Source organism: Lissotriton vulgaris, chromosome 1_1 (assembly GCF_964263255.1).
Source record: "Lissotriton vulgaris chromosome 1_1, aLisVul1.2, whole genome shotgun sequence".
Classification (NCBI taxonomy): Eukaryota; Metazoa; Chordata; class Amphibia; order Caudata; family Salamandridae; genus Lissotriton; species Lissotriton vulgaris.
In genome coordinates, this window is record NC_141685.1 from 1,383,890,474 (window position 1) to 1,383,916,217 (window position 25,744).

The 25,744-nt window shown below is 46.0% G+C and overlaps 1 protein-coding gene across 2 annotated transcripts in view; it reads left to right on the plus strand.

Moving 5' to 3' along the window:
- The window catches only part of SLC13A1 (solute carrier family 13 member 1), a 309,760-nt gene that overhangs the window by 132,298 nt on the left and 151,718 nt on the right, over positions 1-25,744 (plus strand). For both annotated transcript variants that reach the window (XM_086966833.1, XM_086966838.1), the window contains 2 exons: positions 2,973-3,030; positions 3,121-3,166. In XM_086966833.1, the coding sequence (XP_086822959.1) occupies positions 2,973-3,030; positions 3,121-3,166 (104 nt within the window). The remainder of the gene's footprint in view (positions 1-2,972; positions 3,031-3,120; positions 3,167-25,744) is intronic.

A 25,744-nucleotide genomic window follows, 5' to 3' on the forward strand; every position in this document is an offset into this window, starting at 1 on the left:
TTTACAAAGCATTGGGCAAAGCCTGTCATCTGGATTATTGAGAGTCAGAAGGCCAACATCTACTGTAGCCAAGTATTAGATGAGCCAGATTCTTTTGACCCGGGCCATTCGATATGGAAAATTGCATGTACTTATATTGACTTGACTTCCATACATACAGAATAGCTGTTGGTTGAAAAGGTTTGGTGCACTGAGTTGTAAGTGACATAAACATTTATTGACATCAATTCCTTACCAGGTTACAATTCACAGGCAAAGCCAACCAGTAGGTCAGGTCTAATCCTGGGTTCCAGCACACTAGGAGCATGACAACTCTCAGCCCACCCTGGAATGAGCTTTCCCAACAGATACATGTGGAGCACACACAAAGCATTTCAATACCATTAGACAATGTCAGAACTGACATCACTCATGCAGTCAAGGAGAAATGTCAAAAGAAGACAGGATAACACATTTCTTCCCTCTAAGTTCCACTCCCTTTACATTACACAAACCACTCTGAAAAAAATAGGTTAGATCTGTAGGAGTCTTCTTCAACAGGGACGTTTCCTTTGAACCGCAGGTGAATACAGCCACAACCACCTCAACCCACACTCAAGCTCGGCCATAGCATTCCATCTCAATACATACAAAACACAACAATCGGTTCATCTGTACCACAATAGCCTCCATGATATAATATGCAAACATTTCATATTTACCATACTGACCATTCCTCAAAATAAAACTTCACACTAGCCTCCAATGATCCTCAATATGGCAGTCGGATTCTGATTAGGAGATCAAATATATCCACTCGGAGAGCAAAACAAGGACCCCTTCTCTGGATCCCATTAATGGTGACTGTTCATTCACCCACAGCAGAGCAGACCCCTCAATGGATCTGCCCAATCCAATATATGGACTAAGTTCCACAAATACTCCTTCAGTCTGTACCTCATTTTCAGCAACGTCCACTTGCCTGGTATACCCTTTGCGCAATTCTCAACAGAATGAGCAAGATGCCTTCTTTACTATGGCATCAGGATGGGTAACTAGCCTGAGTGTAGCTTCAGGAGGGGTGTTTGGGCTGTGACAACCCCACAAAATGCATTTCTGGCTGGATTGTTGGGTCTGGGGGCCCAGTTGTGTGTGCTATGCCTAAGTTGTTTTTTCTCATCATCCTGATTTCAATAACTGGTTTTAACGTATTCATTTTTAGGTCAGGAACTTCAATCTATATAATGACTGATTTACCAAAAAAGTAGCACATTTCCACCTATATAAGTAATCCTTGAATGAATGTCAATTTGCTACTTTTTAGAATTCACAAACATTGGCATTATCAGGCTCAGAAAGCTGCACCAGTCTTAGGTTTCCAGGGATACTATTAGGAACCAAATACCCAAAAGGTGATTGAATTAATGCTTGCAAATGGCCTAACTATAGGCAATCACTTGGTGTAACCATTGTGTTGCCCCCATTGTGCCATTCTCAACAGAGAGCCTGATTTAGGATTTGGAAGACGGAGTAAAAGCAGACATAAAACAGACAGAGTGGCAGGAGACTTTACATCTGCCATCCTGCCTTTACTCCTTCTGCCATATTTAGAGATGCCATTCTGGCTATGTGGACATTTTTATACATTTGCAGGAACTGCTGTCATGGCGGTTCTTGTCAATGTAGAAAAGGTTTGGCGGACAACTCCATCAGACATGATGGCTGGCTATCAAATTTTTCCAGAAAAATTTATTTTTCAAAAAGCAAACTCTTATGTGGGAGTTTGTGTTTGAAAAATAAAACAATTAATGACCCACCCCCGTCATGGGAGTTTTGTCCCATGGTGTGCGGATAATTTTTTCTTTTTTAACGTACATTACCACCAAGATACCCTGGCGGCAATGGAGAGTTAAAAAAAAGCCATTTGATCACCCACTCTAAAAAGGGCTCTGGACAGGTGGCTTATCTCTGACAGCAGCTAATCAGTCAGCCTTTTGGAGAAAATTTTAGAATGACACAGTACATTTTTTAACACCTGAATAAACTTTGTGTCCTGCCCAAATGGAGTGGATGGACCTTGAGTGTGGTGTACATGGTACTCTGTCATCTTTGCAATAGAATACTTGTCTGGCAAACTCTAAATCAGCCCCAGAGGCCTACCTAATGCAAATTAGTATTGATCCAGCTCCTCATGGGAATAATCCAGATCGAGCCTTGTCATCTCACCCATTTGCCCTCAGTCCCACTGCTTTTTTAGTTTGGAAATTTGTAATTCACACCAGCCAAATCTCACTGACTAAGCTACGCCCCTGATAGACGGAGGTAGGCAAAATATTCAGTTCCATCTGCATAATTGGCAGAATTTTGGCCACTTAATGTTACCCTTTGACATGGAGTTCTGACCAAATTCTGCCAATCACCACGTGGTTGAATTACTCTTCTGCAGGGCTCAAGAATATGTGACCTGGAAAGCGCTAGCGAGATTTGGCGTCCCTTTGCATGATTTTCTAACAGGGCTGGTCGACAGCGATCACAGTCAGATGGCTTCCATTCAGATTTTCTACCCGAGCAGCAGCAAAATCAACTCAAATGGCAGCGCACTCTTGCACAACGCATGGTGCAATTTGTTCTAAATTTCAGCTCTGCTTCATTATTTAGAACCGTTGGCGGAATTCCGTGGACCCTCACAGAGTTTTTTTGTAACTCAGCGGAATTCCACATAGTGAAACTCTGCGCGTTCCGCCAACCCCTACTGATAACAACCTCTCAGAAACACCTTCTCACCAGAATGATGTGAATTCCACTTACTAGTGACAACCAAGAAGGACACCTCTTGGCTCTTCCTGTGCTCAGAGTAGAATCGGTTCAGGATTTGTGTGCTACAAATAATCAAATCACATTAGTATGAACTTCTGTATATTTTATGCACTGGTAAATATAAAAGTCCAACGAACAACTTAGTTCAAAATTTATATTTTAATTATTGTCAACAGACCACACCAAAGACTTTGAGGTGAACGGCAGTGAGATGACCCTGAAACATCGAAATGGGTATGGTGGGAAAGTCTCATCATTCAAGTAGTTACTTTACTGTCTTAAGAAAATTACCTTGTGTGATGCAATATATGCCTGTTTTTGCAGACATGCCAACGGCCATGCAACCGCGTGTGATGTAGAGGCAGAAAAGGTATTTTTCTTTCTGTCACCTTACTGTCAGTAATGTCTAATTGCCTATTTATTTGAAATGTATGTATTTAGTGTTTACAATTTTGAATTTTGTTCTCATGATTTGCATCTTTTTATTATATATAACCACCTACTTAAATGCTGGGCCAGAAGCCAAAGGCACAAGATTGCTTTAAAAGGAACATACCTACAGAACAGAAAATTAGAAAACACAAAAATACATATTACCCAGCACATTGACTTCATCACAATCATAATTTATATAGCAGGATCCAAAAGTAAGAAATAATAGCAAAAAAAGAGACTTAGGGCCAGATGTAGGTGGCCATTTACCGACCGGTAAATGGTAATTTGTGATGTAGGGGCCCTATTTTACCGATTCGGTAAATTTACCGAATCGGTAAGATACCGAATCGGTATTTTTACCGATTCGGTAACTTGCAGATGTAGGTGGAACTCTTCTGAGTCCCACAGGCCTTACAGAATCGGTATTTTACCACCCAATCCAATTGGGTGGTAAAATACCGAATCCAGGTGTGCATGCATATGTGTGCATGCACACCTATGCCATGTGACAGACAGACATGCCCTCAGGGCATGTCTGTGTGCCACATGGCACACGTGCCTGAATTCGGGGTGCTAGAGGGTGTCAAAGTGACACCCCCTGCACCCTTGCAACATTCGGTATTTACCGAATCGGTAAATACCGATTCGGTAATGCTCATTGATTCCTATGGGCTTCAATGCCCATAGGAATCAATGGGCATTACCGAATCAGTATTTACCGATTCGGTAATGCTCATTGATTCCTATGGGCTTCAATGCCCATAGGAATCAATGGGCATTACCGAATCAGTATTTACTGATTCGGTAAATACCGATTCTTACAGAATCGGTAATTCAATTACCGATTCTACCTACATCTCCCCCCTTTAATTTTACCGATTCATAAATACCGAATCGGTAAAATCCGGTATTTATGAATCGGTGAAACAGAATTACCTACATCTGGCCCTTACTCACAAATGTAGCAAGCAAAAAGTGTATTCTCCCCTTGAAGCAAATATAATAAGGAAGTGCATTGACTGGTAATACAGGTACTTGATGGTTGACTTACTGAGGCAAATAGTTTTTAGAAGTATGTGATTTAAAGTTTTCTAACAAGTAAATTGCACCTGTAGGGCGAGGGGGGCTCTAGCTCCCAGAAAACCAGTCCTTTGGGAGCTGACTGATGTATACAACCTATCCGATTTAATGTGGAAATAAAACAGGACTGAATTCAGTTTCTGTTGTAGTCCAGGCAATGCCTTGATGTGCCTATAAGGTAATTGGTCGATGGAAGTCAGAATGGTGGGATTATTTACAAAGGTTGGCCTGATATCATTAAAACCCTATGAAAGTTACATATTGTCCCACATCAGACAGGCCAAAATATTTGTAATGTCTTTAACCCTTTGACTCACAAGATGTTTGACACATCAGTGCTAGAACTTTGTATTTCTTTCAAAACAAAGCTGTGTTAGGTTGTTTGAACACATGTGCTTCTTTGGTCTGTATGTTCACACAGATTAAACATCTTTTTTCAGCTTATTTTAAAATTCAAGCAATGTTATTGAGGTTGAACAGCTTTTCAAAGAACACAATGCACTGATCAAAGAGCTCAGGCAAGCAGCCCCAATACAAAGAGTGTATCATTACCAGTTCAATGTCACTCGACCACATTATAACACAAGCCCATCCTTCATCGCTGTTGGAAATCGAAGGGCGGGGTGTGCGAAGGGCAACACCAGACGGGCAGAGGAGGACCTTAAGCTCTGGTTGTAAGAACTATACATCCCCCAATGAGAACCCCCTTCATGCCCACCCACCGGCCAAAATTGTAGGGACTTCAACATCCTGCTCAACCACATGAAAGATCCCCATGTCATTACAGCAAACTAACACCTCTAAATAGCGGAGGATGAAAAAAACTGCTCCAACATGCTCTGCTCCTTTCTTTTCACCTTTAGGGGGTCGTCTGCAGCTTTCACTTCCTGAATTATACATGTGACGACTGCCATTTTGAATCGCTTTTAACTTGGTGGGGGCCACACTAAGGCATATCTAAGCCCAGTTTGAACAGTCCTTTTTGCTCTTATATGTTAATAGACAATGTACACTAGAATTAAACAAATATGTTTCTGAATCTTTTTATATAATAACAGCCCTAATAACACATATTCTGTGCCCATACCAGAAGCTGTCTCACATAAATTACAAATATTATGTTCTCTGGCTAACAATTGGCCACCCTTTTAGCCCATCTTTGACTCACCTTTAAGAGGCACACAGTGGGGCCCTTCCCTTGTGCCTCGTTGACACTTTCACAAGAAAGTGTATGGCTGAAGTCCTAGGGCAGAAAAGACATGTTCTGCATGGAGTGTGCAAAAACACCCTAGTAGCTATAATTTAAGCTGGGAAGGGAGGTATCATGAATTGATAGGTAAATCATATATTACTGTTTTGTCCATGAAATGACGTACTCCGTATTTTACCACATTTACCCGTTTTCAAACATAAATGCAGACAAAAATACAAAATGTTTTCTGTTTCAAAATGAAAAAAGAAAGGAAAGAGATAAAAACTCAATTTGGAGACTATCAGACCTCTAGAAACACATATAGTGCTTCACTCCCCTATTTCTTTTTAAATGAAAGATACCTAAAGGAAAAGTGCCCAAAAGGTGAACCAAATCAAAAAGGTAGTTCCGTACTGTGTGTCCATTTTGGACGCAAAAGTGCGTTTTGCGAAAAGAAACTTCTTCAAAATACCGGGAGTAATATGGGAGGAAATCCTACCCCAGTTGTACATAAAGTGAGTGTGAGCAGCAACATGTGCTCACTATTCATGTTCTGTTGCATTTCATTTTATTTTTTAGCTCAAAATGCATCCTCACATCGATTTTGAATGCAAGTTGACATATGTACGCTAAGAAAAAAGCGCTAAATGCAGTTATTTTTTGCATAATTTCACATAATCTTGGAGAACCTTTTGGTAACTCCACATAAATACATTATACGAATTACATGAATTACACCCACCTCTAATTCTTACCTCTTTCTGCGAAGAGCAGAGTGATGCAGACATAGCAGGTCTAGTGAAATCAGAAGGTACTTCTTTGTTAGGTTCTCATTTATGTTTTGGTTTTATAGTATTTTCAGCCTTGGTCCCCATGGCAGGCTTTGCGTTTCTTTCTTGCCCATGCATTACAGCAACATACTGTTAGAGCTGCATTTGCTTCTTCGTCTGTCTCATACCTGAGTCACATGCTCAATTTATCTAAATTCAAGATATGTTACTGTAGGCTGCAGGCTCAGGTATGGTTATTTACAAGATGGCCACCAGCAGCACCAATGCTGAGCCCAAGAACCTGTGCCTACCACTGTCATATTATGGCTGCTCTGTTGTGAACTCCATTCGGCTTCAGTGAAGCAGCCCCAGGACTCCTTGGTGTTCGTCTCTCAGGTGGGTCTTGTAATCCTTTGTGTTGCAGGATTTTGTTGTCGGATGTCGGGAAACATGGTAGCCAAGTGAGGCAATGTCCTTACTCCAAGCCACACTCAACCCAGAGCAAACACCTTGGAACGCCATGCCCCAGAAAGCAGCCAGATGCTTACTGGATTCATTAATAGACTTCAAAAAAACTCCAGACAGCATCTCACTCATTGCTGGGGCACAGATATATGTGGGATTGGCCGTGTATAATATATGTAGTTTGATAAAAAAAAAAGCACACATACCCTGAGCCAACAATCATGCTTCGGTTTACAAGGTTCGTTCACTGTGTACATAGCATGAATTATTTGATAATGAAAATTTTAATGAATACACTTTTGGGATGATGTAATATCATGCCATAAAATAAAATGCCTGAGAACACAACCTTAAAAAGTGCAATGAAGTAACTTGAATTAGGTTGATTTTTGGGGTCTGGATACCTCGGGTATTTTGAATTGGGAAAGGCCAGCAGCTAGAGAACACTAACAAGCACAGGCTTTTCTGAAAACTATATACCTGGAGGGGATCCGGTGATGTATCTTGAGTGGATGCCACTAATTTATCTTATATAAAAAGAACTAGTATGAAAAGAACTCCCTTTGGAAGATTATTCGTTCACTCACACCATGCTCAGTGTGAACACACCATACTCTCTATACATACCAGTTATAAAGATACACCCTTCCACCCCAAATAACAAGAATGTGCCCTACGAAAATCGAGGTGTAGTGCTATACTATTTTATTATTTAATGTCATTCAAAAGTACATTGTTCACATGTTAAAAAAGATACATAAAAAAAAAACATATACATATACAAAAAATACATTTCAGAAGTTTCTAATACCCCTGGTCCTAGTACAGATCACAATAATATTTAGAAACCAGTTAAAAACATTGGCGATGAAATTGAATAAAACAATATAACAATATCATTTGAGATAGAGCATAATTGACAATGAACTAAAGGAAACCCTATGAGTACAGTTACATTCGACCTGTTACAGATTATGATCCACAATCTAATGAACTGAAGAGCTGGAGGGATAAATGCTCCTATCACAGAACCTCATATGGTTGGATTACAGTTAGTTGGCAATTACATGTTTCGGTGGTATATATTTCAAATTTCTTGACCACCTTCTTCAGGACTTTCATAAAGGGATTTTGCTTCTCATTTTTAAATTCTAGGCGAGTTTTTATTGCGATCCATACATCGCCACTTTTAATTGGACTCTTCGCTGGTCTCTATTATGGCTTTCAAACGTATATCAACCGTATTTCTCCCACTATTGAATTCCTCCCAGTTAGGTAATGCCTTATTTTGCTATGCCCGGATGCTCATACAGAAACTGTCTCATTTAAAATTTTCCACTTGATTAAAAAACGAAATTTCAACTTGTCTCTTCCATTGTTTGATTCTGCCTTGGAAGGATTATGTGTATTAAAAAAGTTCCCATCTTCTACTGTTGGTTTTGACAAAATAATGCTCACCAGTAGTCGCCCTTCTAATCAGGTGTACGTACTACCGTGTGGCATGTAAAAACGGCATCCATGCGTCCGAAAGGCCGATTTATCTTACCCTGAATGCTCTACAAATATCAAACTTTGCTTTAAAATACAGAAATGCCTCATATTTTTCTGATGGAACCTTTTGGAACTTGTGGTGAACACCAATACTTCCGCCACCTTGTATTCTCACACTTCAGAAAAAACTGTTCCTCACTTATGTGGGAGAGTTTATCTTCATCGACAGGACCAGGCCAAAACTGTGATCATTTGAAATCTGTGTGCTATAGTCAAGTCAAGTCAAGTCATAAAATTTGTATAGCGCACTACATACCCAGAGGGTTTCAAGGCGCTAAGGAGGGGAAGGAGGATTACTTGTCAAATATCCACGTTTTAAGTTGTTTTCTGAATGCTAGGTGGTTCTGGGTAAGGCGAAGGTAAGCGGGGAGTGAGTTCCATGTTTTAGCAGCCAGGTATGAAAAGGATCTGCCTCCCATGGTGGTCTTGTTGATGCGAGGTACAGTGGCGAGGGCTTGGCTGGAAGAACGTAGTTGGCGGGAGGGGGTGTAGAAGGATAGTCGTGAGTTGAGGCAATCTGGTCCGATGTTGTAGAGTGATTTGTGTGCGTGGGTAAGCAGTCGGAAAGTGATCCTCTTATTGACGGGTAGCCAGTGGAGGCCTTTAAGGTGACCAGAGATGTGTTCGTTGCGTGGGATGTCTAATATGATCCTGGCTGAGGCGTTTTGGATTCGTTGGAGTTTCTTCTGGAGTTTTGCGGTAGTACCTGCGTAGAGGGTGTTTCCGTAGTCCAGTCGGCTCGTGATCAGAGCGTGGGTGACTGTTTTCCTTGTTTCGGCGGGGATCCAGCGAAATGTTTTTCTGAGCATGCGAAGAATGTTGAAGCAGGAAGAGGATACGGCGTTGACTTGTCTGTTCATTGAGAGTGAAGAATCCAGGATGATGCCTAGGTTCCGTGCGTGGTCTGTCGGGATGGGTGCTTTTCCGAGGGCTTCCGGCCACCAGGAGTCGTCCCATGCAGAGGGGGAAGTACCTAAGATGAGGACTTCTGTTTTGTCTGAGTTCAGTTTCAGACGGCTTTGTTTCATCCATTCGGCAACTTCTTTCATTCCTTCGTGTAGGTTAGTTTTGGCGGTACTGGGGTCATTGGTGAGAGAAAGGATCAGTTGAGTGTCGTCCGCGTAAGAGATGATGTTGAGGTTGTGTTGGCGTGCGATGGCCGCGAGGGGGCTCATGTATACGTTGAAGAGTGTGGGACTGAGTGAGGATCCTTGTGGTACGCCGCAGATGACTTCAGAGGCCTCGGACTTGAATGGTGGAAGGCGGACTCTCTGGGTTCTTCCGGTGAGGAACGAGGTGATCCATTCAAGTGCTTTTCCTTGGATACCGATGTTAATGAGGCGTTGTATAAGGGTGCTGTGGCAGACTGTGTCGAATGCTGCAGAGAGGTCAAGGAGGATGAGGGCGACTGTGTCTCCATTGTCCAGTAGAGTTCGAATGTCGTCTGTTGCTGCGATGAGGGCGGTCTCCGTGCTGTGTTTTGCTCGGAAGCCAGATTGTGAGGGGTCGAGGGATTTGTTGGCTTCGAGGAAGGCGGCGAGCTGGTTGTTGACAGCTTTCTCGATGACTTTGGCCGGGAATGGAAGAAGCGAGATGGGGCGGTAATTTTTGAGTTCGGTGGGGTCTGCTGTTGGTTTTTTCAGAAGGGCGGTGAGTTCAGCGTGTTTCCAGTCTTCTGGGAAGGTGGCGGAGTTGAAGGAGCAGTTGATGACGTCTCGGAGGTGCGGTGCTATGACGGAGTCTGCTTTGTTGAAGATGTGGTGGGGACATGGGTCTGTGGGGGATCCTGAGTGGATGGAATTCATCAGTCGGATGGTGTCCTCAGTGGAGATTGGGTTCCAGTCGTTAAGGGTGTTCACGGGGGGAAGATCAGCAAAAGGTAGGGTGGGTTGGATTCCGGGTTGGTTGTTGAAGCTGTTGTGGATGTCTGCAATCTTGTTGTGGAAAAATGAGGCTAGGGAGTCGCAGAGGGTTTGAGAGGGGGTGATGTCGTTGGAGTTGGCTGAGGGATTGGAAAATTCCTTGACGATGTTGAAAAGTTCCTTGCTGTTGTGGGCGTTATTGTCGAGTCGATCCTTGAATGCTGTTTTCTTGGCTTTTCGGATCAGTTGGTGGTGTATGCGGGTGGCGTTTTTGAAGGCGTCCTTGGTGCTAGAGGTTGGGTCTTTTTTCCAGGCCTTTTCAAGGGAGCGGCAGAGTTTCTTGGACTTCTTGAGATCGTCGTTGAACCATGATGCCTTCTTGCTGCCAGGTTTGCTTTGACGTTTTTTCAGTGGTGCTAAGGTGTCGGCGGTGTTTGATAACCATAGGGTGAGGTTGGCGGCGGCTTCGTTGGCGTTAGAAGAGAGGGCTGGGGAGTTTCGGAGGAGCGATGCGGAGATTTGGTCCGTGGTGATTTTGTTCCAGTTTCTTTGCAGGGTAGGTTGGAGGTGGATGTTGTGTTTTGGTTTGTTGAAGGTGAAGTGAACGCAGCTGTGGTCAGTCCAGAGGAGGTCCGTGGTGTGGCTGAAGGAGACATGATTGCTGGATGTGAAGATGGGGTCGAGTGTGTGGCCTGCGATGTGGGTGGGGGAGGTGACTAGTTGTTTAAGTCCGAGGTTGGCGAGGTTGTCCACGAGGGTGGCGGTGTTGCGGTCGTTGATCTTTTCAAGGTGAAAGTTGAGGTCTCCCAGAAGGATGTAGTCTTTGGAGGGGAGCGCGTGTGGAGTGATGAAGTCCGTGATGTCTTCACTGAATTTTGTTCGGGGTCCTGGTGGTCTGTAGAGGAGAGTGCCTCTTAGTGTTGTTTTGGGGTCGATGTGGATCTGGAAGTGAAGGTGTTCGGAGTTGGCGAGGTTGGCGTCAGAGCTGGTTGAGATGCGGATTGATTTCTTATGGACGATAGCGATTCTTCCTCCTGTGTGGCTGGTGCGGTCTTTGCGAGTGATCTTATAGTCTTCAGGGATGGCAATGGTGATGTCTGGGGCGGAGGAAGCGTTCATCCATGTTTCCGTTAGGAAGGCGATGTCTGGAGAGATGGTGTCTAGTAGATTCCATAGGTCAATGGCGTGCCTGTGGACCGATCGGGTGTTGAGAAGGATGCATTGTAGGTGGTTGGGGTCGGGAGTCAGTGGTGTGGTCGTAGCGGTGATGATGTCGGTGGCGCTGAATTTGCAGGAGAAGCAGGAGAAAGGTCCATGGGTGTGTCCAGGAGCGGCTTGGACGCAGATGGGGGCGCGACCGGGGTTAAAGGCTAGGAGGGTGGCGGCATTGTAGGTAACGCGGGGGGGCTGGGCAGCGCGAGGGGCAGGGGGTCTGGCGCTGGGCGTGGTCCAGGCGCGGACGGGCGTAGACGGGCTTAACCTTTGGCGCACCTTCGGCGCGGGTTGGGCGCGGACGCTGCGCGTTAATGCTGCGCGCGGGAACTACTGTCATATATGGATAGTGGAGGGGGAGGGGCGAGGGCGTCTCAGCTGGGAGGCGGGGCGGGCACACGAGGACGACGAGCACAACAAATAAACAAAATGGAGGCGGAGGGGGGGAACAGAGCGGAGCACAACGCGCAAACCACGCAAACAACAGCAGAAAATATCAACACAGTGGGCTATATCATATATCATAATATCAATGTGGGCTACACATGGTTAAGAATTAGACCTATACCTATCCCTTGCAATAGGCTCAGGTAGTGTCCAATACCTTCAACATCTTGATGATATACACTCCAGTTAATGCAGTACACAGATCTCAGAATACAGGATAAAAAGTGCTCAGGAGCTGGACATCAACTCGACTTTCAATAAAAACACATATACATTTTAAGATGGAACATTATATCATCCTATGAGCTGAGAATGAACAGACACATCATCAGCTTAGAGGAAGAGTGTGTGTAAGGATGTCACAGCTAATTTGTGCATGTGGGGTAGTTTTCATAAGGAGAAATGTGGGTATGTTTGAATTTTTGTGGTTTGACAGAAATACTGGAGTTTCTGCTACAGAAAGGTTATAAAAATCTGATTTTTTTAACCTTTACTTTGACATTTGCAGAGTATCTTGGTTACTATTGTTCGGCGTATCAAACAATCCGCATCATCCTGGCTTCCTCACGGACTCTATTCTTTACAAATATATCCGGCTGATGCTTTCATGAGTGCCAGCTGACCATGGGCCCCTAATACTGCATATATCACCTTTAGAAGCTTTCCCATCAAAACATATTCTTGTGTCTATTGTGCAGATTCCGTCTCAAATCCTTTGAAAATCGACATGTTTGGTACCTTCACACTCGGGGTATCACAGACATAGGCCAATCCTTGGCAAGGATATCCTCCTGCTTAAAGTATACCATTGATTTGGAAGAAACTTGCTGAAAATCTGACAAACATCATGATCAAAGCATTGTCCCAGCCAACCAATTAAAGTGAAGGCAGTCTGGCACCCAGCAATAGAAACCATAGGATGTGTAAATGTTAAAACATATGGTTGTGGTATTTTTTGTACATCCCAGGGATGAAAACTGCAATCAAATGAGAAGTACTCTAAATAGCATTTCACTGAAAGATACTTCCCAAATTTCCAAATGCATTGTGCCCAGTTTATTTCCTTTGGGCACCAAAAAACCATAAAAAACACATACATGCTTCGTACCCCACCCTCAGTAGACCAGCACAGGCCATGGCTGACCCTTGGCAGGGATATGATTCTTTGTGAATGTTAGACCTGGCACCATTGGCGGGAGTCTCCCTTCCATTTTTTGCTGTTGCCTCTTGTGTTTTTCTGGTAATAGATGCTTTGGCCACTGTGCCGCTGCTGTCCAGTGCCACAGTGCAAGTGCTCCATACTGTAAATTGATGTATTGATTAGTGGTTCCCTGATTGGATGTTTGGTTTACTGTCAGACCCTAGTACAGTGCACTGAGTGTGCCCATGGCATGTAAATCCAAATGCTGCTAGTGGGCTTGCAGCACTGGTTGTGCCACCCATAGAAGCAGCCTTGTAAAACGTGTCTACGTTCTGCCATTGCAGAACCTGCGTGCTGTCTGGATACTGTCATGCTGACTGGGCAAGTGCACCCACTTGCCAGTCCCTAAACCTTCCCTTGTCTTCATATTAGTCACCCCTATGGTAGGCCCAAGGGCAGGGTGCATTGTAAGTATAAGGTATTACAAGCCCTGATGTGTGTGGCATGTCCTAATAGTGAATTACAGCCATTTCCGTTTTTCACTATTGCAAGGATACTTGTTTTCCATTGGCCAGAATGGGCTGTTAGAATTGTTCCATTCTATAATCCTAACAGACTCAGAGAACATGGTAGAAATTCGAGTTTAGTATGCCTGGACTCAGAATAATAAAATCCATCTTTTAGTAAAGTTTATTTTAATATTCTGTGTTTGCAAATACCACTTTTAGAAAGTAGGTATTTGCTTGCCTAACCATGTGAGCCCGCCTCTGCTGGGTTGTGTATTCCTTGTCTGGGTTTGTGTGTGACAAGACTGGGGAGTTCCAGGAGACAGGCTGGGGCAGCCCGGTGGTGAATAGGAAGATCTGCAACCAGATGGGAGGGAGGAGTTGCACTTGGGACCTGAATAGGGCTGGGCCTTCCCCCTACAATGCTGGCTCCACCCCCTGTGGTGTGTCTGATGTCTCTGCCCTGCACACTGAAAGAAGAGAAGGAAGACTATCAACAAAGTGCTCCTGGACTGTACTTGCCTTCCACAATGCTGTCTCCACCTCCTGTGGGGCGTCTGATGTGCCTTCCCTGTGCTGTGAAAGGGAAGGAGATGACTGGTAAACAGAGTGCTTCAGAACTGGCTTGAACTGGGCACAGGCCCCTCTCCCATCAGAGAACAAAGGATTTTGGGATATAAGTATTGGGACCCTGATCCCATGAAATTAGATCAATCCTGGAACTGACAAGACGAAACCTCTGCTGAGGAGAAGGAACCTGAAGAAACTGAGGAGAGACTATTCCCATGCTGAAGTGCAGCTTGGGGAATTGGCCTGCAGTGGTTGCCTTGCTGCCAAAGGGAGGAGAAAGACTTTGTGGACTTTTCTTTTCAACTTGTGCAAAGATCTCCAGGGCTTGGAAGAAAGCTTGCCCCTGACCGAAGTCCCAGGACCCGTGGACTTCACCAGCCTTTGTGAATTGCTGCTGGAAACACGTGGCTATAGAGGCAGGGTGCTGTGACTGACTCCCACGACCGGCCCAGTGTCCTGTAGGCATCGCACCAAGCAACATCTGCCTCGAACAACGCAAGCTCTGCGCTCACCGACTCCATCCTGACACCGTCAACGAGCCGTAGCCTGCACCGTGACTGGAAGGACACCGCGACGTGCAACGTCTCGCTACACCAAATCGAACTGGTCTGACCGACGCGGTCACTGCTGCTGACTTCGAGTCCTGTGACCGCACCAGAGTTGGGCACCGCCTCGCATGCTTTGTGATGCACCACCCGACTAGCACCACTATCTGGACTGATAAACGCCAGCTCCCGAACTCTGGCTCGTTTGCCGCACCGCAAGCTGCAAGCACCGCATCGAAGCACCGTCTCGCCCTGCAACAAACACCCAGCGCTGAAACTCAACGCGAACGAAATGACCAAACGCACTACCCTTTTTGCGGATCTCCGCGGAGCATGGTGGTGTTTTTTCGGGTCACTATGTAGTGTTCCACATAGCGGAACTCCTTGAACTCCGCCCAGGCCTATTCAGGACAACATTTCTTTGGGTGCCCATTATATCCACATTTTTAGTATGTCTGAATGCACCAAGGAGATATTGATGTGTATTGTGTACCTATATATAAAGCCCTGAATGTGCCTGAAAAAACTCATAGGGTCAAATTTACTATTTTTGCATGCAAGGAAGAGTTCATGAAAACGCCATATCAACCAAGATGTACGATAACAGACATAACGTTGGATAGGTCGCATCCTCGGCTGGTTGACTCTCCGGTCCGACGATTAGCTACACAAAGATCAGATTGACAAGAGAGGAATGTCTGACAAAATATCGAAATCAAAAATATCGAAATACAAAAATATCGGAACAAAAATATCGAAGTCAAACATATCGGAATCCTATCCCTAACAAGGTAAGTACAAAAATATCGAAAATTTAATATCGTAGTACAAAAATATCGAAATTAAAAATATTGTTTTTTAAATGTATTAATAATAATGTAAAAATAATTATAAAATACATATAATGTTACAAATATTAAATAAAAATATTAAAACATAATTAAAAAATTAAAACTAATACATATACATTTAAAATAAATAAAAAACTTAATAATTTAATGTAATTTTATATTTTTTAATTTCATTTAATTGATTTAATTTGAATGTATTTTATTTTTACCCTGTACGACTGTACCCCAAAAACCCAAAACTGACCCTGAACCCTAAAAATACCCCTTTACCCAAAAACCCAAAACTGACCCTGAACCCTAAAAATATCCCTGTACCCCAAAAACCCAAAACTGACCCTAAACCCTAAAAATACCCCTTTACCCAAAAACTGAAAACTGACCCTGAACCCTAAAAATACCCCTTTACCCAAAAACTGAAAACTGACCCTAAACCCTAAAAATACCCCTTTACTCAAAAACTGAAAACTGACCCTGAACCCTAAAAATACCCCTTTACCCAAAAACTGAAAACTGACCCTAAACCCTAAAAATAACCCTTTACCCAAAAACTGAAAACTGACCCTGAACCCTAAAAATACCCCTTTACCCATGAACTGAAAACTGACCCTGAACCCTAAAAATACCCCTTTACCCAAAAACTGAAAACTGACCCTGAACCCTAAAAATACCCCTTTACCCATGAACTGAAAACTGACCCTGAACCCTAAAAATACCCCTTTACCCAAAAACTGAAAACTGACCCTGAACCCTAAAAATACCCCTTTACCCATGAACTGAAAACTGACCCTGAACCCTAAAAATACCCCTGTACCCAAAATTAATTAATATTATTTAATTACCAATTAATTATTAATTAACAATAACAATGAAGTAAATATATTAGCACATTTGCTGTAATTAATTTAATTTAATAATTAATATTATTTTGCCCAATTAATTAATTAAGAATAACAATAAATTATATATAAAAAATTACTATAATTAATGTAATAAAATAATTAATATTAATTATTTACCAACTAATTAATAATTATAAATATGTAAAATATTATAATAATTAATTAACTAATTAATAGAAATTAATTACCAATTAATTATTAATTAAAATATGTACAAGCATAGATCAATTAATTAATTATTATTAAATTACTTCCCACCCTATTCCCCTATAAACCCATAACCCGCTACAGAACATATTTATCAATTAATCAATAATTAAAAATAATTAAAAATTAATTCTCAATTAATTAATTAATAATTCCTACTAATTAATAATTAATGTAACATAATTAAATTACTTCCCACCCTATTCCCCTATAAACCCACAACCCGCTACAGTAGTAAAAGACAATATTTAATTAAATTACATTAAAAATAAATAATAAAACATAATAAATACAATATAATATAAACAAATTTTTTTAAAAAATTGATATTAGTAACATCAAAGTTATTAATTTCGATATTGTTAACATCGATATTTACAACTTCGATATTACTGATATCATACCAATATCGATATTTAGACTGTCGGTATTACCTTCGATATTTGTGTATATCGATATTTAAACTTCGATATTTTGGTATATCGATATTTAAAACTCGATATTTTGTCTGTGTACCACAAGAGAGGTGGGGTTAACTGACATATGGCGTGTGCAACACCCTCAGGATAGGGATTATTCCTTCTTCTCAGACTTACATGAACACCATGTCAGAATTGATACCGTCTTATGCAACCACTCGATAGCTTCCTTAGCTACACACTCTGAGTACCTGGCTAGGACCATTTCTGTTCACAATCCACAATTGGTGTCCCGGAGACCCTTGAAGATCGGGTCTTCTGCGTGGAAATCAAGGAGGGCATTGAACACTACTTTGTTGAGAATCAGGAGACGGCGTCTACTAGAGCAATGGAATGGGATGCCTTTAAGGAGGTGATACGGGGGCTTTGCATAGGTAAATACTCAGGAGAAAGGAAGGTGGTGCTCGAGGACGTAGAAAAGGCAGAGAAGACATTGAGGGAGATAGAAGTACAGAGACCAGAACAGCTGGTGCTGGAGGCCAAGGAACTAGTGGCAGCAGAAACTGAGCGGTTGAGGAGTTATGATTGTAGGAAATATATAGCAAAGGTTCATGAAGAAGGAGATAAGGTAGGAACACTTTTGGCGAGGTTGGCGAACCCAGTCCCGAAAGGTGGCCCGATCATGAGGGTGGGTACGGCCACGGAGGAGATGGTCTATTCCCAAGCAGCAGTGCTTTCGAGGTTCTTGGGTTATTATGAATCCCTGTATCAGAGCAACCTGGGAGTTGAGATATCGGACATAGATGACTATTTAGCAGAGACGCCGCTCCCACAGCTAGAGGAGGCGAATACTAAGACACTGGGTCAGAACATAACGTTGACTGAGATCCGAAGTGCAATTAAGCACATGGCCAGGAATAAGACACCGGGAGTGGATGGCCTGTCCAAGGAATTTTATGGAAAATACGTAGACATCTTAGCGCTTCACCTACTGGAGGGCTACACGGAGGCTGGAGAGTTGGGCTACTTGCCTAAATTGATGCGCGAGGCATTGGTTGTCCCCCTCCTAAAGCCTAGTAAGGAGGATAGTGATGTGGCCTCATACAGGCCGCTGTCAATGCTGACAGTGGACTATAAAATCCTGAGCAGAATATTGGCGACCAGACTGCTGCCGTATATGACTACACTGGTGCATGCAGACCAGGCCGGGTTTTTCCCGACCAGGAATATTTCGTCAAATATACGGCGACTGATGAGGGTTCTGGGAGACAATCGAGAAGCAATGCAGACGCAGGCAGTGCTGTCAGTAGATATAGAGAAGGCCTTCGACAGTCTGGAATGGGCATTCCTCCATAAGGTGCTAGAGAGGTTCGGGTTAGGTGCACCGTTCGGGAACTGGACGAAAGTACTGTATTCGTCAGCGACGGCTAGGGTGCGATTGGGGGCAATGATATCCACCAGCTACCCAGTTCTGAGAGGGACAAGACAGGGGTGCTCACTTTCTCCTCTGTTGTTCGCTTTGGCGATTAGGCCTCTTGCAGTCCAGGCTAGAATGGGGCTACTGAATCGGGGCCTTGGGTGCCGTGACCTTCCGCAATATATATCGCTGTATGCGAATGACCTGCTATTGTTTTTGGAAAATTCGGATGAGGCATTACAGGGAGCAGTGGCCCTGCTCTCGAGATCCGGAGAACTCTTGGGCCTTAGGGTTAATTGGAATAAAACGTGCCTCTTCCCGATACGAGCGAATATGCCTCAACCAACACTAGCTAGGGACATAATATGGGAACCGACTTGTTTCACCTACCTAGGGGCCTGAATATACCATGCAGCTTAAGACATACTAGAAGGGAATGTAGGATGCTGCGTGAGAGCCCTGAAAGGGAGCATGGCTTTCTGGTCTACGCTCCCCCTCTCGGTGGTTGGGAGAGTAGCTCTGCTTAAAATGATGGCGTTACTTAGGTTGCTCTATTATTTCCATACGTTGCCGATATGGATCCCCCAACGGGGGGCGTGGTTTGGGCGCCGATGGTGGAGGCGGCGTGAGCAGCTAGCTTCGTCCCTGATCCCGCCAATAATCCTGAAAACTGCCTGGGCTACATCTGTAGTAACAGCAACGAGCGTCGGAACGAATAGGGACGCTCTTCTGCTCATCGGTGCGGAATCCGGTGGCTCCGGGGTGCCCCTGATTCGAAGTTTGTTATCAGGGGAGCTAACGAAGGAGCAGCAAAATGGCGGCGGCGCTCGGCTGGGGAGACTGAGCTGGGCCGGCCCACGCGCCCTGCGGTAATACTAGCGCCTGGAATGGTAGCGCCGAGGAGTCGCAGGGCGCAGCCTACTGTTCCGCTTACTTCAGTGAAGCTCTGGATGAAGGCAGCGGCAGGTGGACCGGCGTGGGTGATGAGCTGGCGCAGTGGGCAGCACCCATAAAATGGCGCCTGGACAAAGTGCTGAATAGGTCGCACAGCAGTTACAGTGGCGCTAGATGACGGCGACCTCAGCGGACTGGGAATGAGGCGACACCCGTGGCGTTGACGGTGGCCCTTGCACACAGAGGCGCTGATGGTGGTTCACCAGTTGTGGAGGAGATGAGACACCGAAGGGGTTGAGTCGGACGGTGCTCACCCATTGAGGAGCCGGCTGTGAGGCTCTGCGATCCGGCGAGCGTGGTACAGCGGAGGGAGTGCTGCGGAGCCGGTGGGACGGACTAGTGGTCGTGTGGCAGATGGAGGGCTCTTCCTGGGGCCTCTGGTGAGTGGGGCAGTGCAGGCCTGATCTCGGTGCTGCGGAGGTGGGGGCGAGGGCAGGCATGTGGCGCTGCGCAGCCGGAGGTCGTGGCATTGAGTGCGGAGAGCGACCACGGCACAGCCTGGTAGTGGGACGCTGTGCACTGGGAGACCCGGCCTAGTGGGCTTTGATTGCTGGTGCTGAGGATGTGCAGGGAGCAAACACCGGCCTACCGGGACATACCCTACTATTATCTTGGGGGCGGCACTGGGAGTTCGGGCATATGAGAGTTGCTGAGTGCTTGCCTGGAGGCTTGGAGGCATTAAGGGAGATATTGTGAGACTTGAGCCAGGAGAGGAGCAGCAGCTGGAGGAGAGCAGGCTTGCGAGTGATGGGCTGGGGCCTACATTAACGCCAAGGGAGGGGATGCTGAACCAGCTGGCCTTGGGACATCCTACCAGTAGATGAGGATCACGGTGAGGAGACAGACGGTGTCCATTGCTGTGAGTGCGCTCAATGCAGTGCTGAGGACATATGGTGAGATACGCTGTGCGGTCTGTGGGCCCACTTGGTTGCACAAGAATCTAACGTTCACCTGAGCGGACATTGGTGGAGGTATTGTTGCACGAGACAGGGTAGATCTGGAGGCGGTGGCCCTCCCATTCCCCTACGATGAAACCCAAAAGTAAGAATGCTGAAGCTGTGGAGCATGGAGATGCCCATGCGGAGGGCAATGATACAGAGGGCACGCTCTCGGAGGCGAGGCTGAATAAACGACTAGATCAAATCCTGGACGCCAAAGAGGCGACGTAGGATTCCCTTCATCCGGACATAACGCAAGTCGCGACAGGGCTGGGGCTCCTGAGGGCGGACCAATCAAAGTTCGCTGACATGTTTAAAGAAACGGAATCGTTCATTCAAGACTTGAAACCAGTGGTGGTGACAGTAGAACGCAAGCTGGAGGATGCACTGAGGCGCCTGGAGACGCTGGAGAAAAAGGCCGAGGATGCTGAAAGTCGCAATCGACGCAACAACGTGCGGGTGGTAGGTTTGCCAGAAAAAAATAGAGGGAACGGGACCTGATAGCCTATCTGGAGAACTGGTTCAAAGCTCATGTCGCCCCGGAGGGTCTCTCCTCCTTCTTCACACTCGAGAGAGCACATAGGGTCCCAGCCAAGCCGCCTTTACCGGGCCACCCTCCCCGACCTGTAGTGGCCAGAGTCCTTCATTACAAGGATAGGGATCTGCTGATTCAGAATACACGCTCAACAGGACCTTTCAAGGTGGAGAACGGCACCATCACGATTTTCCCGGACTATACCCAGGAGATACAAAGGCGTAGGGCCACGTTCCTAACTGTTAAAAAGGAGCTGAGGGATGAGGGGATCCAATATTCCCCTCTGTTCCCAGCCAAATTGAGAGTGATCCTGGATGGATCGACACAATTTTTCCTGACCCCCGAGGAAGCCTGGTCCTGGCTCGAATCATACAGGGCAGGCACAGATCGTAGGGGCAGGGGAGACAGCGGACAACCTAAACTGCCGAGGATGCACCAGTCACAGCGTTTTCGCAAGAAAAACAGGCTACGGCAGGCCTCACAGCTCACACATTTGGCGGCTGACAAACAGGGGGCTCTGGCGGCAACTGCGGCGATAACAGGGTCACAGAAGGAGGACTCCACTAGGGGGACGGATTCCGAGGAGGGCAAGAGACATTCGGGCACAGAGCTTTCGGACGACGACAGCACCAAGGGCCTGGAGGTGACGCCCAGAACAGCAGATGATTTGTAGATTGCTTAAAACTTCGGGGGGGTCATTGCTGGAGGACTACACGTGGGGGTGCTGGAGTACCTGGTGACATTTGTGAATATTATAGATGTGCCTTATTATTGCAGGGGGTTGAGGGGCTGAGGGCTGGGGCAAGGGCTGCCACCTGTCGGGCTGGACCACCTTCCCATTGCCCTTATGGCGGCCTGTAGTGACTACTGCAGGGTAGTACTGTGTGACTTGTTGGGGTAGTTTGGATGGGGACTGATAATGTGTTATTTGGTCCTGTTCTGGGGGGGAGGGTTTTGGGTGTTTTTCAGGGACTTGGGAGTTTGGGGTTCAGTGGTTTTGGTGTGGGCTGGCGAAGTTTGTAGGAGGAGAGACTGAGGGACTATTGCAATGGGGACATTACCTGAATTGAAATGTATTACATGGAACGTACGTGGATTACATACTATGTCAAGGTGGCACAAGGTGCATGCATATTTGGTTCAATGTGGAAACCAAATAGCGTTGCTTCAGGAGACCCATCTTAACAAGCAGGAGTGTGCTGCGTTGCAGAAGAGATGGCGGGGCCAAGTGTTTGGCACTGCCTATTCTGCGTTTGCCAGGGGAGTCTTGGTGTGGGTGAGGGCGGGGATGTCGTTCCAAGCCACAAACAGTGTGATTGGCCCGGAGGGCAGATATGTGGCGGTTGAGGGGAGATTGTATGGAAGGGATGTGAGGCTATGCAGTACACGGATCAGCCCCGCTTCTTAGACATAATCTCGGGGACTTTAGCGCATTTTTTGGATGGTCAGGTGATACTGGGGGGAGATTTTAATTCGATCACTGATGTATCATTGAACAGGTCGCACCCACCATTGGCTGATTCCCAGGTCCACAGGATAGCGAAGAAGCGGACGGATTGGCAAGAGAGGTGGGTGTTCACTGACATATAGAGGGGGCACCACCCTGAAGATAGGGATTATTCTTTCTTTTCTGCACTCCATGAACTACATGTCAGAATTGACACTGTCTTATGTAGCCACTCAATAGCATCTCTGGCAACACACTTTGAGTATTTGGCTAGGACCATCTCTGATCAAAATCCTCAGTTGGTGTCCTTTCGATGGCAGCGGGTGAGGGCTGCAGTCCCAACTTGGCGATTGCGTCCAGATACCCTGGAGGAGCAGGTCTTTAGCTCTGAAATCCTTGATGGCATTGACCGCTATTTCACTGTAAATAGAGAATCGGCGTCCACTAGAGGCATAGAATGGGATGCTTTTAAGGTAGTGGGGAGAGGGTTGTGCATTAGTAAACACTCAGGTGAAAAGACAGTGGTACTAGCTAAAGGCTGAGGAGGCACTGCGGGAGATCGAGAAGCAGAGACCAGAGCATAGGGAACTACAGGAGCGGCTCTTAGCAGCTAAAGAACTAGTGGCGGCAGGGACGGAGAGATTGCGAAACTACGATTATAGACAATATCTGGTGAAGGTTCATGCCGAGGGGGACAAGGTGGGCACGCTTTTAGCGAGGCTAGTGAACCCCATTTCAGGGGGGTGCCCGGTTTTTAGTATACAGAAGGAGACAGGAGAAATGGTATATTCCCAGACCGCGATCCTCACGCGCTTCCTGAATTACTACACAACACTCTATCAGAGTCACCTGGAGGCGGAGTCGCTGGACATAGAGGGCTACCTGGCGGGGATTCAGCTCCCACAGTTAGATGAAGAGGATGCTGAGACTTTGGGGCAGGCCATAACTTTAGCGGAGATCAGGGGAGCGATAAAGCAGATGGCCCGGAACAAGACCCCAGGGGTCGATGGGCTCTCCATAGAATTTTATGGCAAATACATTGACATTCTGGCGCCCCACTTGCTGGAGGTTTATAACGAGGCGCTGGAGCAGAGCCACCTGCCAGCGTCCATGAGATAGGCGCTGGTCATCCCCTTATTGAAACCTGGGAGGGAAGGTAGTGACCTCTTATAGGCCGCTGTCTATGTTGACGGTGGACTACAAAATGTTGAGTCTCATACTGGCCACGAGATTGCTGCCCCACATGACTACTTTAGTCCACGAAGATCAGGCAGGGTTTATCCCAACTAGAAATACCTTGATCAATATCCGCCGCCTCATACGAGTCCTGGGGAGTGATCTGGATATGGGTGTGATGCTTGCAGTGTTGTCCGTCGATATAGAAAAGGCGTTTGACAGCCTGGAATGGGAGTATTTAGAAAGGGTGCTGGAGAAATTCGGCTTAGGCGTGCAATTTAGATGTTGGACGAGGGTCTTATACTCCTTAGCAACTGCCAGGGAGCGGTTGGGTTCAGTAATCTCCTCAGAGTATCCGGTGCAGAGACGAACGAGGCAGGGGTGTTCACTTTCGCCCCTGCTGTTCGCGCTGACGATTGTGCCATTGGCGACCCAAGCTAGGACAGGAATAGCGTACAGAGGCCTGGTGTGTGGGGGTATTCCGCACTACATTTCATTGTATGCAGATGATTTTCTGTTGTTCTTGGAGGACGTGACAGTAGCACTACGAGGGGAGGTGGGTATGCTCTCAGACTTTGGGACGCTGTCAGGCCTAAGAGTTAATTGGAATAAAACATGCATCTTCCCTCTGAGGGCAGATATGCCCCAGCCACAACTGGCCGCTGATCTGATTTGGGAACGATCGTGTTTCACCTACCTGGGAGTTAGGATCTATCATGGGGCTGATGACATGCTGGAGGGGAACATAGGTCGCTGTATAAGAGCCCTAAGAGGCTGTATGGCGTTTTGGGCAACTCTTTCCCTTTCGGTGGTGGGGAGAGCAGCGCTGCTTAAAATGGTGGCGTTACCTCGCTTGCTCTACTATTTCCATACGCTGCCAATTTGGGTACCTCCAAGGTTCTTTCGAGAGTTGCGGACGCTCACCATTGACTTTTTATGGGGACACGGGAGGCGACGTGTGGCGCTGGATACGTTGTTGAGACCGAAATCGGAAGGGGGACTGGCAGTTCCTAACTTCAAACGTTATTATCTAGCGGCACAGCTGCAGATTCTTACACAGAATGTCGCACGGGAGTTTAGGGGCCCAGACCAGACTCGTGGGATGGGTTTACAGAGACATGTCATCTCGTATATCATCATGCAGCAACAGCTTGTGGTACGTTACTTAACCCTAGAGGAGAGGACCCTGAGGCTGTGCTGGAATAAAAGCCAGAAGAAGGCAGGAGTAGCACACCCGTAAGCACCTGAAATCCCTCTGGGCATGTGAACAGCATTGCCACACGGAGGGGACTCGTCCCCGCTCATGGAGTGGGAAGAGCTGGGGCTTCATTTGGTGGGCGACCTCTACGATGGTGGTGAGTTGTTGCCATTTCGGGCGGTGCAGGATCGATTTGGCCTTCCTGACGGGAGTTTCCTCTTACACATGGCAGTAACGACGGCGATGCGGAAGCACTGGCAGACTGGGCAATCAGAACCAAGAACCACGATGGCTTGCCAATATGTGGTGATGACAGTGGGCACGTTTGAAGCGGCCACTTGCCTACATTCTCGAATGCTACACGAGGGGTTGGAGCCTCTGACAGTTCTCAAGCAAAAATCGGAGACTAGTGTGGGTAAGCCCATTCCGGACACAACGTGGGGGCACATACTGCGGAGGACTTGGAAGGGGTGTATAAATGCTCGATTTCAGCAGGTGCACTTTTTTATAGTGCACAGAGCTTACCTTACTCCGGTGAAGATTCGGAAATATTTCCAGGTACAGGACGCAGCGTGCCCTCGATGTTTGAATCCTGATGTGGAACTAGAACACATGCTGTGGGACTGTCCGAAACTAGGGATCTATTGGTCTGAAGTGGGTGCGCTCCTTAACGAAGTTACTGATAGGCAGGTGGAATTTGACATGGCGACTTGTTTGTTGCTCTGGTTTCCTCACACGAACAAAACTAAAATCACTAGTAAATTCATTGATCTAGGTCTCATCTTAGCCCAAATGGAGATAATCTGGCATTGGAAATCGAAGGAGGGTCCCTCCAGTAGTAGTTGGGCGAGCGAACTCTGTAAATGGGCCCGTAGTGAAAGTACTGTTAGACTTAGACAGGCAGTCCGTACAGCTAATGAGAGGAGCCTGGAGATGGCACGTGCATGGGAAGAACTAGTGCGCACACTGAGCAACAAGCAGGCAAATGGCGAGGGCTAAAGAGGAGTGGTTCTGAATGTAGTTCCATGGGGTACATAGCTGTAAGAATGTAGATCCTACAGGTTTCTTCCGATTAGCAGTCGTGGTAAATGCACCAGGCCCACACCAGTAACGGTTAGGGGGGAGGGTATG